General features: G+C 46.7%; 1 protein-coding gene across 5 annotated transcripts in view; it reads left to right on the forward strand.

The window, feature by feature from the left end:
• SHOC1 (shortage in chiasmata 1) overlaps positions 1 to 16,959 on the forward strand; it is an 86,167-nt gene that overhangs the window by 32,344 nt on the left and 36,864 nt on the right. For all 5 annotated transcript variants that reach the window (XM_078783534.1, XM_078783533.1, XM_078783536.1 and 2 more), the window contains exons 3-5: positions 12,482 to 12,569; positions 14,187 to 14,341; positions 16,037 to 16,196. In XM_078783534.1, coding sequence (XP_078639660.1) covers positions 12,482 to 12,569; positions 14,187 to 14,341; positions 16,037 to 16,196 — 403 coding nt within the window. The remainder of the gene's footprint in view (positions 1 to 12,481; positions 12,570 to 14,186; positions 14,342 to 16,036; positions 16,197 to 16,959) is intronic.

The following is a 16,959-nucleotide window of genomic DNA, read 5'->3' on the forward strand; positions in this document are numbered from 1 at the left end:
CCTCACTCCGGCTCGGTTAGCCGCCATTACCCATGTGCACCGACGGGGTTACCACGAAGGGGCTGCCTGTCGGCCCCTCGTCAAGGGCGGAGCCGGTAACCCCCGCACCCAATGAGAAGCAACGGGCCGATTCCATCTGGGGCGGAGCTAACGAGCCGAGGGTGTGTCACTCCCCGCCGGATATACGCAGCGACTTACCGGACGTGACGAAAGATGCGCCCCCAGCTTGAGAAGACAAGTCACCACCTCCGAGCGCTGAGTGAGACCTCCCGCATCTTTAGACTGGACCGGGTCGATTTTGCCCCTGAGCCAAGGTGCACCTTGAGCCATCGAAGACCTGCCCCTCCTTGCCATCAATCCCCGTGTGAGTCAGTTTTGTCCCGTTTATCTGTCGTCTGTCGGGGCTAATATAAGAGTGTGTCTAAGTGCCTGCCTTTCTATGCTGTCCCTCTTGTCGTTGTAATCTGACCTTCCGCCCTAATATAACCTCCTCCGGAGGTCTTGAGAACCGTATCCCTGGTGTCGTGTCATTTTAATCCCAGCCGTTGTGTCCTTTTCCTTCATTGATTTAGCATAGCGCGACTCGGCAACGTTCGAGTATAATCGGGTAACTTGTGCGGACACGGCGGCCATTCCGCTCGGCCCACCATAACATCAAAGTCGTGTCTGTAACAATTGGTGTCAGGAGTGGGATTCGGACCTGGGACTAAATTTGTTAGGCCCAAATTTTGGGAAGTAGAATTCGATCCGGAGCGCGTTTACGCGCTCGAAATTATAAAGGCGAAATTTGATTGTGTTTTACAAAATATAAAAACCCGAATTTTGAAAGTCGCGCTATGGCGGATCAAGACAGCTGGGGTCCGGTAGAGGAGAGTGAGGCAGGGTCGGTCCAGGACCAAATTGAGGGACGCGAGGAGAGCGAAGCAGCGAGGGTAGCAGACGCACAAATTAGCGTCGTTGCGCCCGACATTGCGGGTGCGCAAAATGGCGCCTCGCTGGTCGCGGCGCCCGCGACCGTGGCAGCGCCCCTGGTGGATTCGAACCTTTTCCTCCTGCAAATGAGGGCCTTTATGGAACAAATGGGAGACCAAATTGGAGGTTTGAAAAACCGGATGGATGCTCAGAGTGAGCGATTGGAGGGCCAAATGGGGGTAATGGGAAACCAATTGGGGGTAATGAGGGACGAAGCGAGGGGTACCGGTGAGGGATTAGACAATAATTTTAAGGAATTAGACAATAATTTTAAGGGATTAGACAAGAAATTTGGGAAATTAGACAATAGATTAGGGGAAATACAGGAGGGGTTAACGGGGGTAGAAAATAGAATGGCTGCCCAGGAGAATCAGATAGAGGGAGTGAAAAATGGGTTAGAGGGGTTAGAAAACACCATGGAAGGCAAATTGAGGGACATGAGGGACCAAGCGGAAAGGGAAGTTAAACAAATGGGGCAGCAGATAGAGGGGGTCAGAATGGGGGTAGAAACTAAATTGGATGCTCACAGGGAGGAAATGGAGCAGATGAGGGTGGCATCTGGGCAGGAGATGCAAGTGATGGGAGAGGAGATCAGAAGAGGAGTGAGTGAGGAGGTGAGGCACTGTAAGGAGCACATGGAGAAGGAGGTGAGAAAGGGGACTGTAAAATTACAAGGGGGCATAGAGGTCCTGACGCAGGAGGTGGAACAGCTGACGGAGGGACAAAAAGAAGTAACGGAGCAGGTTCAAAGGAACACTGCGGTATTAGGAGGATTAAAAGCGACACAGAAAGAACTAAAAGATGACTTGGTAGCGACGAAGAGGGAATGTCAGATGGTACGTGAGGGACTGACAACGAGGCTGGACGAGGTGATAGAGGGAATGGAGACGAAGGACCGGCAGGTGAGGACGCACATGGAAACGGTCAAGGTAGCCTTGGAGGACGAGCTTGAGGAGACGTACCGGGGAATAAAAGAGGTGAAGCAGAAATTAGAAGAAGTGGAAGAAGGGGTGAGCGAAATTAAGAAGCGACGGAGGGAGGATAAGAAAGAGATAAAAGAGGAGATAAAAGAATTGGTCCAAAGTCTGTGTCTGGATCGTGATGATGTGCTCATTAACCGGATGAGGGATTCGCAGGTGATGGAGGAGAAGCGAAGAGGAAGAGGACCCGGTGTAAGTGGTGACCAATATGGTCGTGCGTATGATGCGCCAGGTGATTGAAGAAGCTTGGGGGTCGAGATAGACCCGGGTGTTCGTGAGAGGCCGTTGGTGAAGTGCGCGACAGGTCTGGTGTGCGAAAAAGGAGGTGTGCGAGAAAGTCCGACTCTGGGGTGTGTGAGGAAAAAGTGCGTGCCAAGGAGTGAGGGTGCTGGCGAGAGTGAGTCGGTCGTAGCGCGTGTGCGAGGGAGCACATGGAAGCGCGGTGTGGTAAGTGTTACAGAGGGTGTGACGGGAGAGTGTGCGCAGGAGTGTGCGCGAGAAAGGTGTGTGACGGACAGGTGCATGGGGAAAGAGTGCGCTGTCAAGAGTGAAGGAGAATGCACACCTGTGGTGAGTGTTACAGAGGGTGTAACGGGAGAGTGTGCGCGAGAAAGGTGTGTGACGGACAGGTGCATGAGGAAAGAGTGCGCTGTCAAGAGTAAGGGTGAGTGCGTTGTCAAGAGTGGTGGTGAGAGGAGTGAGAGTGACAAGGAGCGTGAGTGGGAATGCACGCTGGAATTGGTAGTGAGGCACGTGGTTGGGTGTGCGAATGAGAGCACACCTGTGATTGTCACAGAGGAGGTGACAGAGGAGGGGGCGCGAAGAGGTGTGTTGGTGAGGTGTGCGACCAACGAATGTGTGCCAAAGTGTTCGGTGGTCAGGTGTGTGACCAAGGCTGTGAGTGGAATGAGGGTACCTGGGTGTGTAAGGAAAGGTACGAGGAGCATGGGCACGGCTGGATGTGTGAGCAAGGAACGGGCTGCGGGGTGTAAGCATGCAGGTAAGGCATCGAAGGTAACCGGGTTAGAGGTTAGGTCGACTTTTAGCCGAATCGGGCCCTCGGTGCGTGCTGGGCCTTGCTTTGAACGGCTGCGTCCGTGCTCCACTAGGCGGAGCGGGCAGCCCGATAGAAAGGGTCGTCATGGCGACCACTTTTTGTTGAGGCAGTCCGGCAGGTCGAGATCGGGACATTGGATGGCTCCACGCCGAGATGGTGCGTGGGATCTCGGCCCGGGTAAGCCCCCGTCCCTGCACCGAGTGCCGGACGCATCCAGCCGCTGGCACAGAACAACCCGCATTCATGGCTTGGCTTTACGAAGCCGGGCTTTGGATAGGAGTTGGCGCACCGAGAGGCATTAGTGAGTAGACTGGGTGATGAGGTTAGTGTTTTGGACCCAAAATTAGAGAAAAACAAAATTTGATGATTGGCAAGGGATTGGCAGTAGTGATTGGCAGATGATGGGTAGTGATTGGCAAATTTTTGATTTGTTGAAATTTGATGTGCAAAATTGGTAGTGAGCGATGGGCCCGGTGGGTAAGGGTGGCATCCCTGCCACCCTTCCCATATGGGGGCAAATGCGCAATAGCTTATGGGGTGTATGGCAGTGAAAACTAGCCCGGGTGGGTTAGGTTATATTGGTAGGGATCTAGCGAAGATGACATTAGGTGACGTTAAGGTTAGTTAGTGACTGATACCTGTAGTGGGGACGCAGGTAGATTAGTATGGATGATAATGACGAGGGAGCGCAATAGTTTAAAGGGACGACTGGGAAGCGCAAGTTTCAGAAGGGAGTAGTTAGCTGAGATGATGCCGTGTGTGTGGGAATTGAACAGGTGTGATTGCACAGGTGTGCAACTGGACAGGTGTGTGGAGCAGTGTGTGAGTAAAGAGTGTGTGGATCAGCGCGAATGCGCTTGGGGAGAGAAGGGTGCAGGCGGCACCAAGAGTGAGAGCACAGGTGTGCAAGTACAGGTGTGTGGAGAGAGTTGGAGTAAGTGGTACGGAGTGGTGTGCATGGTGCGAAGGTGTGGATGGGGGAAGAGTGGACCCCTTTCACGAGTACCCGGGGCGGGTAGTGTAAGTGTTAGGTAGAGGGTATAGGTAAATTGTGGTTGGATATTGGCATCTGTGGTGCGGTTGCAGAATGGTATTGTGGATGGGTGCATTAGTGTTGTGGAAATGGCTGGGCGTGTAGCCTGTTAGTGTGTGTAGTTGGTTGGGCACTCCACCACTGTGAGGATGTCGGCCAGGTGAGGCCGCAGGTGGGCTCTGGGAGCCGGTAGTTGTGAGTGGGTGCCTGAGGATCCCGGGTGTGGATCGGGCAGCCCAGTGCCAGAGAGGGCACCGAGTGGGGAGAGCGCCAGAGGGCCTTCCCCAGGTAGTTGGGTTAGGGTAAGGAGCAGGTAAGCTCGGAGGCAACTGCAGTGGTGGAGGTGTGCAGGTGGGTAGACCCGCTGGGAGAGGTACACGCCACAGCCCAGAAATTGTGCGAGGGCACCGGGAGATGAATCGGGGGAGTGAGACCCCAAATTGAAAAGCACCACAGTTTGGGCAATGGGAATTGGTTTTTAGAACCCATAGTGTAAGAGGGCCAATGGTTTGGCCGGAGAAAGACCCCGGGTAGTGTAAAGTTGTTAAAGTCATTTAGGAAATAGTTAGGATTGATGAACCTGTCGCACCATACGCAGCCACTTACCTGTGGTGATGATGATGACTCCACACCTGTGTTTTCTTTGTTCTGTGTGCAGGAACTGAGAATTGCTGTGTGGATTGGTGAGACGCATCACGACGTGGATGAGACGTTGGGGTGATTCCATCTCTCCCTCCTTAGGAGGGACTGATGATGAATTGGTGATGGCAAATTTTGATGAGAGTTGGAAATAGCAAATTTGATTGGTTAGGAGGGAGAGAAGACGAATTTGGTTTATGGGAGGAACGGGGAAGACAGTAGGGACGTTTGTTGATTAGTAAAATAGATGTTTATGGGTAGTGTTGTGTTTTGTGGATACAGTAAGGGGTAAGGGAGGGGCCATGTAGGTTACCTGGTGGGGGGGGGGGGGAGCGTACGGTAGGAACGTACCTGTCTCACCTGGTTCCCATGTGCCCCTAGTGTGCATTACCTTGTGTTGCGTGCACTTTTGCGCCCTTACCACCTTACTCACTTGTCTTTTCTTTTGTCTCCCACCTCCGAGGATCTGGCTTTGGGGTAGAGAGAGAGGAGAGAGAGGTGCTGGCTACGCAGTTGTGGGCCTGCACTTTCGCTGCTTGCTGCCTGGATCGATACACCATATGGACCGCAATGTTGGTGGCCACCCACAATGGACCGCAGTCCTTTTGCGGCCAAGCACCACCCGTGGATGGACCTATGGGTCAACGTGGCACCTATGCCATACAGGTGAACCACTTATAGTTGGCCCCCTGACGGCCACAATAAAGAAATGGACGCGGTTGGCGCCTTTCTTTATTTTTAAAGAAGCCAGAAGGCCAAGTGCACCACACGAAGGCAAGACCAGCGGCAGAACATCAGCCGGCTGCGACACCACCGGTGATTTATAGACACTTTATTGGTGCACCGGATGGTGCTGACTGTGTGATGGGGTGGTGCTTTTGGTGCTTGGAAGGGGTGCTCTGCACATTATTAAAGGCCGTAAGGCCACAGAGCACTTGTGGGTTGGTGTATCGATGCTGGCATGCGTGCTCTCTCTATGCATAACATCTGCATGTGTTCCTCCAAAAACAGGTCCTGGATCGTAGTGTAAATATCAGCGTAGTCTTGTAAATAATGCTCCCTACCGGCTGTATGTTTAGTTTGCGAATTCTTTCCGGATTCGGTTATCCTGTGGGTGTGTTTCTGTGAGGAGAAGGGTGCAACGTCGCAGGGGGACATATTTACTCATTTGTGAATATCTGTAAAACTGTCGCACTCAGGGTAGAGTTAATAGTAGAGGGAACTACATCTGAGTGCCACACTAAAATAGGTAAAAATTTATCGGGTCGGGACGCCCCGAGGGTAGAGAAGGGTGCAATGTTGCGAATATGGGATTTGGCCTCCATATCCGCTTGTAAATATTCCCCTATTTCCCCAATACTCCCCAACTATCCCCAATCCCCCATTCCCTAGTCCCATTGTCTGTAAACAACACTCTGTAGAACCGACCTTCCCCTTTTTCCCCCATTAAATGTCGTGCCCAGGTCCACCGCATCTCACGTAGACAACTTTCGGACATCTTGCTAGTTATTCTTAGTCTATGTCAGTTAAGGACTCGTTTCCATTAATTCTGACTCTTCGTTGCACCAGAATGTGATTATATGGCACCAGTAGTGAGTTTAGGACCTTCCCATACCTCCTCCCATCTTCTTCCCCAAACAACAACTACAACAACAACTACAACAACAACTACAACAACTACAACAACTACAACAACGGCGCGCGCGGGGAGTGTGCGTCCTCACTCCGGCTCGGTTAGCCGCCATTACCCATGTGCACCGACGGGGTTACCACGAAGGGGCTGCCTGTCGGCCCCTCGTCAAGGGCGGAGCCGGTAACCCCCGCACCCAATGAGAAGCAACGGGCCGATTCCATCTGGGGCGGAGCTAACGAGCCGAGGGCGTGTCACTCCCCGCCGGATATACGCAGCGACTTACCGGACGTGACGAAAGATGCGCCCCCAGCTTGAGAAGACAAGTCACCACCTCCGAGCGCTGAGTGAGACCTCCCGCATCTTTGGACTGGACCGGGTCGATTTTGCCCCTGAGCCAAGGTGCACCTTGAGCCATCGAAGACCTGCCCCTCCTTGCCATCAATCCCCGTGTGAGTCAGTTTTGTCCCGGTTATCTGTCGTCTGTCGGGGCTAATATAAGAGTGTGTCTAAGTGCCTGCCTTTCTATGCTGTCCCTCTTGTCGTTGTAATCTGACCTTCCGCCCTAATATAACCTCCTCCGGAGGTCTTGAGAACCGTATCCCTGGTGTCGTGTCATTTTAATCCCAGCCGTTGTGTCCTTTTCCTTCATTGATTTAGCGTAGCGCGACTCGGCAACGTTCGAGTATAATCGGGTAACTTGTGCGGACACGGCGGCCATTCCGCTCGGCCCACCATAACATCAAAATCGTGTCTGTAACAATATTATAAAAGGAGCCGTGACTGTCTGTTTGTTTGTTTGTTTGTTTATTTATTTGTCGTGTTATAACTTGAGAACGGATTTGCGGATTTCAATAAATCCAACTACGGTGGATTCGGGCAACTCCCTGGAGTGTTTGTGATCCAAAAAAAAAATTTTTTTTTTAATGGGTACATGGACACGCGTGTTAAAACTGCAAATGCCAACACGTGACGTTGGTTATCCCTGCACAGAGAGCAAGCAGGATCTCCCAGGAATCCTTCCGACCCCCCCCCCCCCCCCCCCCATAGATTAGCCATCGCAGCAAAGATTGGTATTTCCGTCAGCGCAGTGACGGGTCTTATAATTCTAGTATGTATAAAACCGAAAAACACGGTCCTTGAAGCGGTAATGTGGTGAGGTGGTGAAGCTGTGTGTCTAAATATCTATTAATTATATACTGTTTGTACTTCTGTGGCATCCTGTATATTAACCATGTACATACATTGTCTATAGTCTATACTCTATACCTTTCGACCCTTTAGACTGCTGAGATTAATTAGGCCTTTGTCGACCCTTTAAGTCCCCCCCCCCCCCCCCAACCCCTCATCCAAGACCCTGAAGACCACTAAGACCCAAATGATCCCAAACACACAAAAGACCCAAAAGATCCCAAAGACTCTTAAATTCCCCGAAGAGCGAGAAGAGCCAGAAGACCCCAAATAACCTTACAGACCCAAAATACTACAAAAGACCCAAAAGACTCTGAAAACCCAAAAGACACAAAGACCTGTATAATGCTTTAGTTAGACCCATTAGACCACCTTGGACCCTTGACCATTTAGAGCTTTAGACCACTTGGACATTTTTAGATTACAAATAAATTACAAATATATAATATCACCAATATTACCAATAAATTTGTACAAAAAATGTTTGTATTGTTATGGCCACGGGTTTCGGGTGTACTTCGAGGAGGATTCCCTGGTTCTCCTCGAACTTACAGGGCCTGAGGCTACCGAGCACAAATAGGTTTGTACCACGACTGCTTGCTAGTCAACCGCGAACGATAACTGGTCCACAACATGGTCTCAGTGTTCTCCGTCTAACCACCGTTTACCTGTACCATGTGACTTTCCAATCGGGGGAACACTCCCTCCGCAATGCACCAATCTTATCTTAATTAGATCTTAATTAGGGCAGCCAGGCTTTACCGCTTGGTGCATGCCAGACTGAATGAGCCAATTTGTTGGGGAATTGTAATCTCCCAGTCTAACCTACGTATATGGAACAGCGCTGGATCATTTGAGGCACTGACAGACATGGATAGATTGGAAAGGAATGTCAACAATGGATTTATTATTACAAGCAGAATCATGCAAAGGTGGGAGGGAACTCAAGCACCTTAATGTTCAGTGGGGGGGGGGGGGGGGGGGGAGTGAAGGGCAGGATGATGCACACGACGGGAGCAATGGGGGAATTCAGATTTAAAAGTAACAAGTCGTCACAAGCAATGAAGGGTGCAGCAATATTTACAAAGCAAATGGAATGGACGAGATGCAGACTTAATCCTATACCTTACCTTACCGACCAGATATATACAATACAGGGTAGCCAACAGACCATCCACGGAGGGAGAAGAGAGCAGAAGATAAAGTACGAGGGTCAACAGCCTCTTGCTTATCGGACGGAAGCAGACGTACTTCTGTGACCCAAGCGGAGTAAATAGGTAAATAAGCGGAGGAGGGGGTAAATAGGCGAGCAATACTTGTGGCCTCTTGATTGCGTGACTGTAGAGGGTGCAGGGTGTTGTGCGTGTCATGTAAGAGAGCTGTGAAGGTGCATTATGTAAGAGATGTAAGAGAGCTGGTCACTCCGGAGGGGTCGGGCCGTGGCAACGCCGCCAATTGTTGATGCCCTCTTTATGGATAGTGAGTCTGCATGCAAGGGAAATGATAAAAATATAAGAAAGCTGAGAAAAGAAAGTGTGAGATGATAGCCTACTGCGTGCGATCCTATAAAATACGTGCATGCGTGGCTTGGCTTTGGCCCTAACATGCACCTGACAATGTGCTTGCTCCATCCGTCAACCACTTCGGCTCCCAGCTTCAATCCGCTAGCATCACCCCATCCCTCGAGCCCAGATCGTCCACCCTTGAAGGACCGAGGACAGGACAAGCAACAAAAAGCAACGTGCAGAGAGAGCCAAAAGCAACACAGAGTCAAAGTCAAGAACCACCATGCAGGGAGAGAGAGAGAGCTTTCGCTCGCGGTGCTTTTATAATCCCTTGACGGGGACAGGGCCAAATATTGGATCTGGAAGTTTCTTGACGGAATCCAGGATGCCGATTGGCGCATCGCTGCTTAGCCATTGCCAGACCTTCGCAGCCGAATTCCTTCAGAAGGTCCCTTTGCTTCGGCACAGAACAGTGCTCCGTGGTTTACATGGGTGGGAGAGGTAGCGACTTATATTCGGCACGGGTCAGCTACTGGGGGCACATAATTGTTTGTAAAGACAGATGGAGCGATTAAATGTCCACAGGATGCTAATGGCCAATTAGCGCCTGGCTGTTCTGAGGTGTAACAAAGTTCAAGACGCTGCTTCACTACCCTTGCCCAGTTGCCCATCTCCAAGATGCAGCACGCAACCATGGTCGGGTAGAGGAGGTGATGATTATGAAGAAGGTGAACAGTCCCGCGTGTTGCAGCCTTAGCCGCGGCGAGTGGCATGGTGAGGTTGTCGTGTCGGGTGGCAATGAATGGCGTGTACAATGTCTTAATGCAATGGAAATTAACGTGAAAATTATAATAAAACCAAAATAAAGTGCAACTAAAATGTGTTTAAATGATCAATTGGTCATTTAAAGAGAAGATTATGGGGAATAAAGGAAAGTGACCATTGGGTTATGGTGCATGATTCGAACCAGCTTTTCACACTCGATTCAAACCAACTTTTGACGCGATGTGAAGCTTGTATAGAATTTACAATTAACCCCTAGGAAATGGGGAGAAAAGGGAAAAACCTCTCTAACCCTTCACCAACACAATGTCTCACATTCTAACCCACTACAAAAGGGGAAGGAACTAGTCTAATCTTACACTATGGAAATAACTACAAAGGGATTTGTATATGGGTTGCCATTGCCTTTTGGGTTGGTTCCTAAAAACCACAACAGTATTATGATTGGTGTAAATCACGATAACACAGCAACTCGAATTCAGTCAGGTCATTATCCTCAATTAAAACAATCCCATGCTTCTGTAGCGATGTGTGGTGAGGCGAGTGTAGCGAGCCGATCCACGCTAGTTTTATTTCATTTAAAGGTACGCTTGTGTCTCCTAATGTCCTTGTCCAGAAAAATATCCAATTATATGTCTGCATTAGAAAAGATCAAGATAACACGTCGTTATCTCCGCCATCAAAAGTGGACGAAGGTTATGTATTCACCTCTGTTTGTTTGTCTGTCTATGTGTTTGTTTCTGTGCGAGTGGGATATCTCAAAAAGTTGTGGACTGATTCGGATGAAATTTGGTGGACAGGTTGGGTGTGTGACAGACAAATTGATTCAATGTTGGTGAAGAACTAGTCCGGATACTAGAATTTGTCTAACTCATTCTTCATCGTTGAGAAAAAAAAAACCACCTTTAGAGGCCATTTTTCCCCGCAAAGCGGGGGTTGGCCTTTTTCGGGAACCGTGGTTGTTGTTGTTTTTCGGTCCCCTATTTGAAGCAATGTTTTACGGCCGGATGCCCTTCCTGACGCCAACCCTTTTTGCCGCCTTTAACGACAAACATCATTGAGAGACATCATTGAGAGATGGGGCCAAAATCGATATCATCATCTCATTTGATCTATCCTCTTTGGGCTAAGGCTGCAAAAATGATACATTGCACGATATTTCAAAAAGTTGTGGACGGGTTATGACAAAACCTGGTGGATGATTTAGGTCGGTGACAAGAAAAAGCCGATTCGATTTTGGTTAAGATCCAGGTCCAGCTAATCAGTGGGAAACAAAACGTAAGCTGTTCAGCCTGGCAGATGTATGCACTCTACCAAGTGCCATTCTAATTTACGATTTTGAAATCATACATTTATTAATTCAAAACTTTATTTATAAGTGTTGCAAGTTAGCATGAATAAGATGTTACTTAGCTGTGCAGAACCACCTTTAGAGGCCATTTTTCCCCACAGAGCAGGGGTTGGCCTTTTTTGGGCACTGTGGTCCCCTTTTTTGAAGCAATGTTTTACGGCCAGATGCCCTTACTGCCGCCAACCCTGTTAGTCACCTCTTGCGACACACAGGAAATTACCAGCAAGCTGGTACTCAATTTGCCGACATCAGAAGGATGACAGGTTGAGTCAACCCCCATGGCGTTAATTCAGCGATCGACCGGGATTCGAACCTAGGATTCTCGGATCCCAAGCCGGCACCCTAACCTCTAAGCCAATACCAGGCTTCACTTAACCTTGCAGGAGATATATTAAACAAGTCAGGAAACAACGATGGTTCACGAGCGAGCGGTATTGAATGACAAAGGATGGACTATAACCGAAACAGGCCCGGACTGGGGAGTTGGGGGCCACGTGGCAGGTGTCGGCCCCCGACATGCTGTGTACATGCCTATTTACAAAGGGCCCCAATTCGCTGCATGCGCAGGCCTTTAAGAGCCAGCTGTACGTAATTGTGTGTGGTGCTGGCCTGGAAATGTCAAAACGAAGGTTACTGACCTTGAAATGAGATAGAAAATAATGTATAATCAGTTATGAGGTTAGTTAGCTACACAATACCGAAAATTCAGTTAGATTCCGACAACTTTGAAAATTTGACCTTTGTGACCTTCAAAGGTCAAAGGTCGAAGATTCTGAAATTTGTTGGAAAACTTGTATTTCACGATGTATGTGATAATATAAGATCATGTACGACATTTCACCTTATCAGGAAGCGAACAATGTAATAAAACCATCAAAAATCGACTTTTCTAAATTTCGTGACCTTGTGACCTTGACCTTGGGGCGAAAATGAAAATTCGAGCTCCGTGGGGCTAGACACGTGACATTGGCCTAACCAAATACCGAAACCCCTGTCAGATTCCACCAACTCCCTCGGAGAAGATGTAGCTTGAACTCGATTACCCCCTAAAAAGACATCTTTTTCGGGTGTCGCTCCGCCCACAATGGGCGCAATACGCCCACTCTAGGCAGGACACAACTAGATCATGATATCAACCTCCCACCCAAGTTTCAACAAGATCGGATGATATCATTGGGTAGTTATGCTGCGGACAGACAGACACACACACACACACACACACAGACAGACACACAGACAGACGCGCACCCATGACGAATATAGTGGTCACTGTTTGATAACTCGTGAACCAACAATGTTTAAAATAGCTTCCTGTTGTCCATTTTGATTTTGCTTTACAGCTTTGAAAGAGGTCATACCAAGTAAAAATGTTCCCGAATGGGAAGTGGACACTCGTATGTATGAAATGGAAAATTACTCTGCGAAAATGTGAGTTTATTCACCAATGTCCTCATTTCACTCAGCAAAATTGGCTTTATTTTGTATTTGCTTCACCAATGGAATATATGAAATTGTAACTTAATTAATATTTATTTTATTTGTTATAGTTGTGACCATAGAAGTTGTATCATTTTGAATACTTATATTATAGTAATTATGTAATTGCACTCTTTTTGTTATTATGTAATTTAATAATAATGTTAGGATGTAATTTTTTTTTGATGTAATAATTACGACAACAATGGAACTCCACCATACCGTGGTGCTGCAGTTTGCATTTTCCCTTGATTTCAAGAGCACAACAAATGATATAGTCACTTTGTCAATACCTGAAGGGTCACCCATGCCTAGGTCATGGAGTAGGAACCAGACGAAGAGAGTTTCTTCACCAACCCGAAATGGCAAGCGTAGCGGGTATGCCAAAACCCCACAACATGACATCAGACCTAAAAGAAAATTGCTCTCATTCTCCAGAAGCTCTTGAATTACTGACTATGGGAGTGGTCCAGTGAAAATAAAAGAGAGGAGATCTAATAATCTCTGGTTATGACTAGGCTTCCATTGGACATTTATCTTATGCAAGTATAATGCCACCTGGGTTAAGACAACATTAAAACCCTGGAAGAAAAACAATAAGTTATCAGATGTAACCAAAAAAACTAAATCAAGAAAAGGGGAGGATTGAAATGAAACATCTTATTGTGGATGTATCCACCATCTTCATACCCCACAGACCCTTTAGACCTTTATACCCCTTATTGGTGTTAAAGAAAAAGTTGAATACTGTTAACAGAATAAGACTTTATGTTTGAAGACAATGAAAATGTTGGAACCCATCTGTGGATCGGTCCCATCGGCCGATGGGTCTGACCCGTTTGCGGATCCGCAGATGGGTCGCCCGACCCATCTGTGGATGCACAAGAAATGACAATGCAGACCCATCGGCCGATGGGTCTGCGCCATCTGCGGATGTGTTGTTCACCTTGAAGGAATGTGTATGCATCAATGGTGGATGAGTATGTTTATTTGAACCTAAAAAAAAAGCAATTGATGTCATAAATGTTTATAAAGCAGTCCGTGACATGTGGTTTGTCGATAACCGTTTGACATCAATTGCTTATTTTTAGGTTCAAATAAACATACTCATCCACCATTGATGCATACACATTCCTTCAAGGTGAACAACACATCCGCAGATGGCGCAGACCCATCAGCCGATGGGTCTGCATTGTCATTTCTCGTGCATCCACAGATGGGTCGGGCGACCCATCTGCGGATCCGCAAACGGGTCAGACCCATCGGCCGATGGGACCGATCCACAGATGGGTTCCAACAAAAATATAAGAAACTTCAACATCAACGAAATTATAGAGAACAATGGAAGCTTAAAATCCTACTTAACAGAATGTTATGACAAAACGTACTGAGATTTTTGCACTAAAATAAAAATATATGGAAGCATCATCACAAACAGAGATCCCATCATTGTTTAAAGTGTCCAAAGAGATCTCATTTCTAAAGAGCGTAACCTCCGCAAACGTAACCCCCCTGTATATTTCCAGACAGAGGGACAGCAATGACCTTTTCATATATTTTGTTTCACAGTTTGAATGGTTTGAAAGAAGAAGACATCGCTTTGAGTTCCAGTTTTTCTTTTGAAGTCTTTAATGAAGAAACATTTCCTCAATTGTCAGACCATATTGTTTCTTCATATGATGAAAAGAGTACAAAAAATGTCAAAGATCGTGTTTCATGGCTTGGTGAGCTGCACACAAATGTCACCAATAGTCATGAATTGTTTTATGTGCATATAAACATTTATAATTTCTTACAAAACATGACATATTCAAATGAGGTTTTTTTTGTTTCTTCTTTTTTTTTGCTTTCTGCACAGAATTGCATAATTTTTATTATTCATTTGTTTTCCCCATGAATGCAACATCAATACTGACTGAAATAAAATTAAGCTATACCTAAATAACCAACCACCTTTTATAGGCCATTTTTCCTTGCAGAGCAGGGGTTGGCCTTTTTCAGGCACCGTGGTCCCCTTTTTGAAGCAATGTTTTATGGCCGGATGCCCTTCCTGCCGCCAACCCTGTTAGTCGCCTCTTGCGACACACAGGGAATTACCAGTGAATTGGTACTCAATTTGCCGACCTCGGAAGGATGACAGGCTGAGTCAACCCCCCTGGCGTTAATTCAGCGATCGACCGGGATTCGAACCCAGGATCCTAGGATCCCAAGCCAGAACCCTAACTGCTAAGCCAACACCAGGCTCAGCTATACCTAAATAAAGCAGAATAATGGAATAAAACTTCATGTAAAATACACAAATACCATAAATATATTGTTATGGTCGTCCGGTCGTCCCGGTTGCCTTGTTCAAATCCAGCAAGTCACCTCATTGTGACTAATGATCAACCATTTCAAAGACACCCCTGTCAGATCTCGCATCCAAATGGGACACTACCATGCAGATTGGTGCCGACTCAGTCAAACATTTCTGCCAATTAGCACCATCATCTCTTAACCAATTAAACGGAGTGATCCTGAGACTAGTGGAGCTCTCTGGGTTTGCCGTGATTAGAACTGCAGCCAATTAATCCCTCGACTGGCTTTTCTTAATCACCAAAGAAAACCACGCTATTCAGAATGCACCCCGAGACCCAGTTATGTTTAATATACACCATGAATGGGGAAGAGAAACAAAGTGAAGCAAACAATCAATTATGAAAACTCTTTAACCCACTACCGGACATACACAGGGGTCACCTTTCTTGTGGTCCCCCGGGCCACCTAAGCAGACTTTTGGTGGCCCGACCGTATATTATTTGCTGGTGAATCAAAGTTCATAGAAATCAGTATCCATGTTTAATTTACCATTTCTTGCTACACCTACAGATCACATTTCAGCACTTGTCATCCCAGTAACCTCACAACTCGTAATCACAGAACACTCGCGTCAGTTGTTCAATCATCTACCGACTAACTTATGGCAAAATAATACTAGGACAATTAAAATGTTTCCTGAAGAAAAATTTCTTCCCATATTAACCCATTTATTGAGCGTCACCTCCCTGACGACTGGGAAGTCTGATATATATATATATATATATATATATATATATATATATATATATACTTTTTTTTCCCCCAAAAAAAATGCAAATGACTTGTTTTTTTTCAGGTTAATATTTTGTGCTGATATAAGAATCCAGATTTAAGCTCTGAAAATAAAGATATGTTGGAAATGATTAGATAGTTTGTGTGAGCTTCCAATAAAACTCAGATGGTGGTAATATGAAACAATTGTTTTGAGGACCTTTTTGAAATGTTTCCTTCCCTTGATGGCTTTGTTGTTTTGTTTTATCATATGTTTTATCTATGTTTTATCATACGTTTTATCTTATGTTTTATCATATGTATCTTATGTTGGTCTTGTTTTATCATAGAGTTTGGGCTTGAAGAATTTTTGTTGAATGACTGGAGTAAAGAGATGCTTCTCAAGCTTTCCATCCAAAAAACTTTCCTTGCTCGAGTTAAACAAGTCACTTTAAGCGATCCTTTTTACAAAGAAATCGATGCTTTGAAATTGATGAATAAACAAATACGGTAAGTCGTTGCTTGCTTCTGGTCATCAATTTTGTTGTCTGAGATTGCAATTAAATGGAAAAATTCAATCTTCTATTTCATAGAACTCTCAGACAGATTTTTGTTCTATTATATCGATGTTGGAACATTGAACAAAATGCTAATGTCAAATGAATTATTTTTTCACAATGCACGAAGTTTTCTTCAGTCTGCCCTCCTGTGTTTATTGCCTCCAGTCTGCCGGAAAGTCTACTTACATTAGTCCAATTCCCTACTTGTCTAGGAATTGTTGGAAGCCAGCATTTAGCCTCTTGATGCGCCTTTGGAGTCCATATCTCTTTTTTTTGTCTGCAGTATATTGTTGCAGCCATGGGTCGTCCCAGTGCGAATCCTGGCAGGACGTGTCAACAACGGCCACAACTGATTCAATGTCATGTGCCTGCTCTCTAATTAACGGCCGAGCGTGCCAGTGAGGGGCACGGCATGGTATGTTTATTCGGCGTTGGTCGCCATGCCAATCTGGGGAAGGGTATACAACAATTTCTAGAGTGTTGAAAGTTGACAAGAGCACAGTGAGCTCCATCATTAGGAAAGGGAAAGAATATGGAACTACCCAGACTTTTCCTGGAGCTGGCCATCCAACCAAAGTGAGCAACCAGGCAAGAAGGACCTTCGTCAGGGAGGTGACCAAGACCCCAATGACCATTCTGACAGAGCTACAGAGTTCCTTGGCTGGGATGGGAGAATATGCCAGAAGGACAACAGTCTCTGGAGCACTTCACAA

This window comes from Myxine glutinosa, chromosome 8 (assembly GCF_964187855.1).
Source record: "Myxine glutinosa chromosome 8, kmMyxGlut1.1, whole genome shotgun sequence".
Lineage (NCBI taxonomy): Eukaryota > Metazoa > Chordata > Myxini > Myxiniformes > Myxinidae > Myxine > Myxine glutinosa.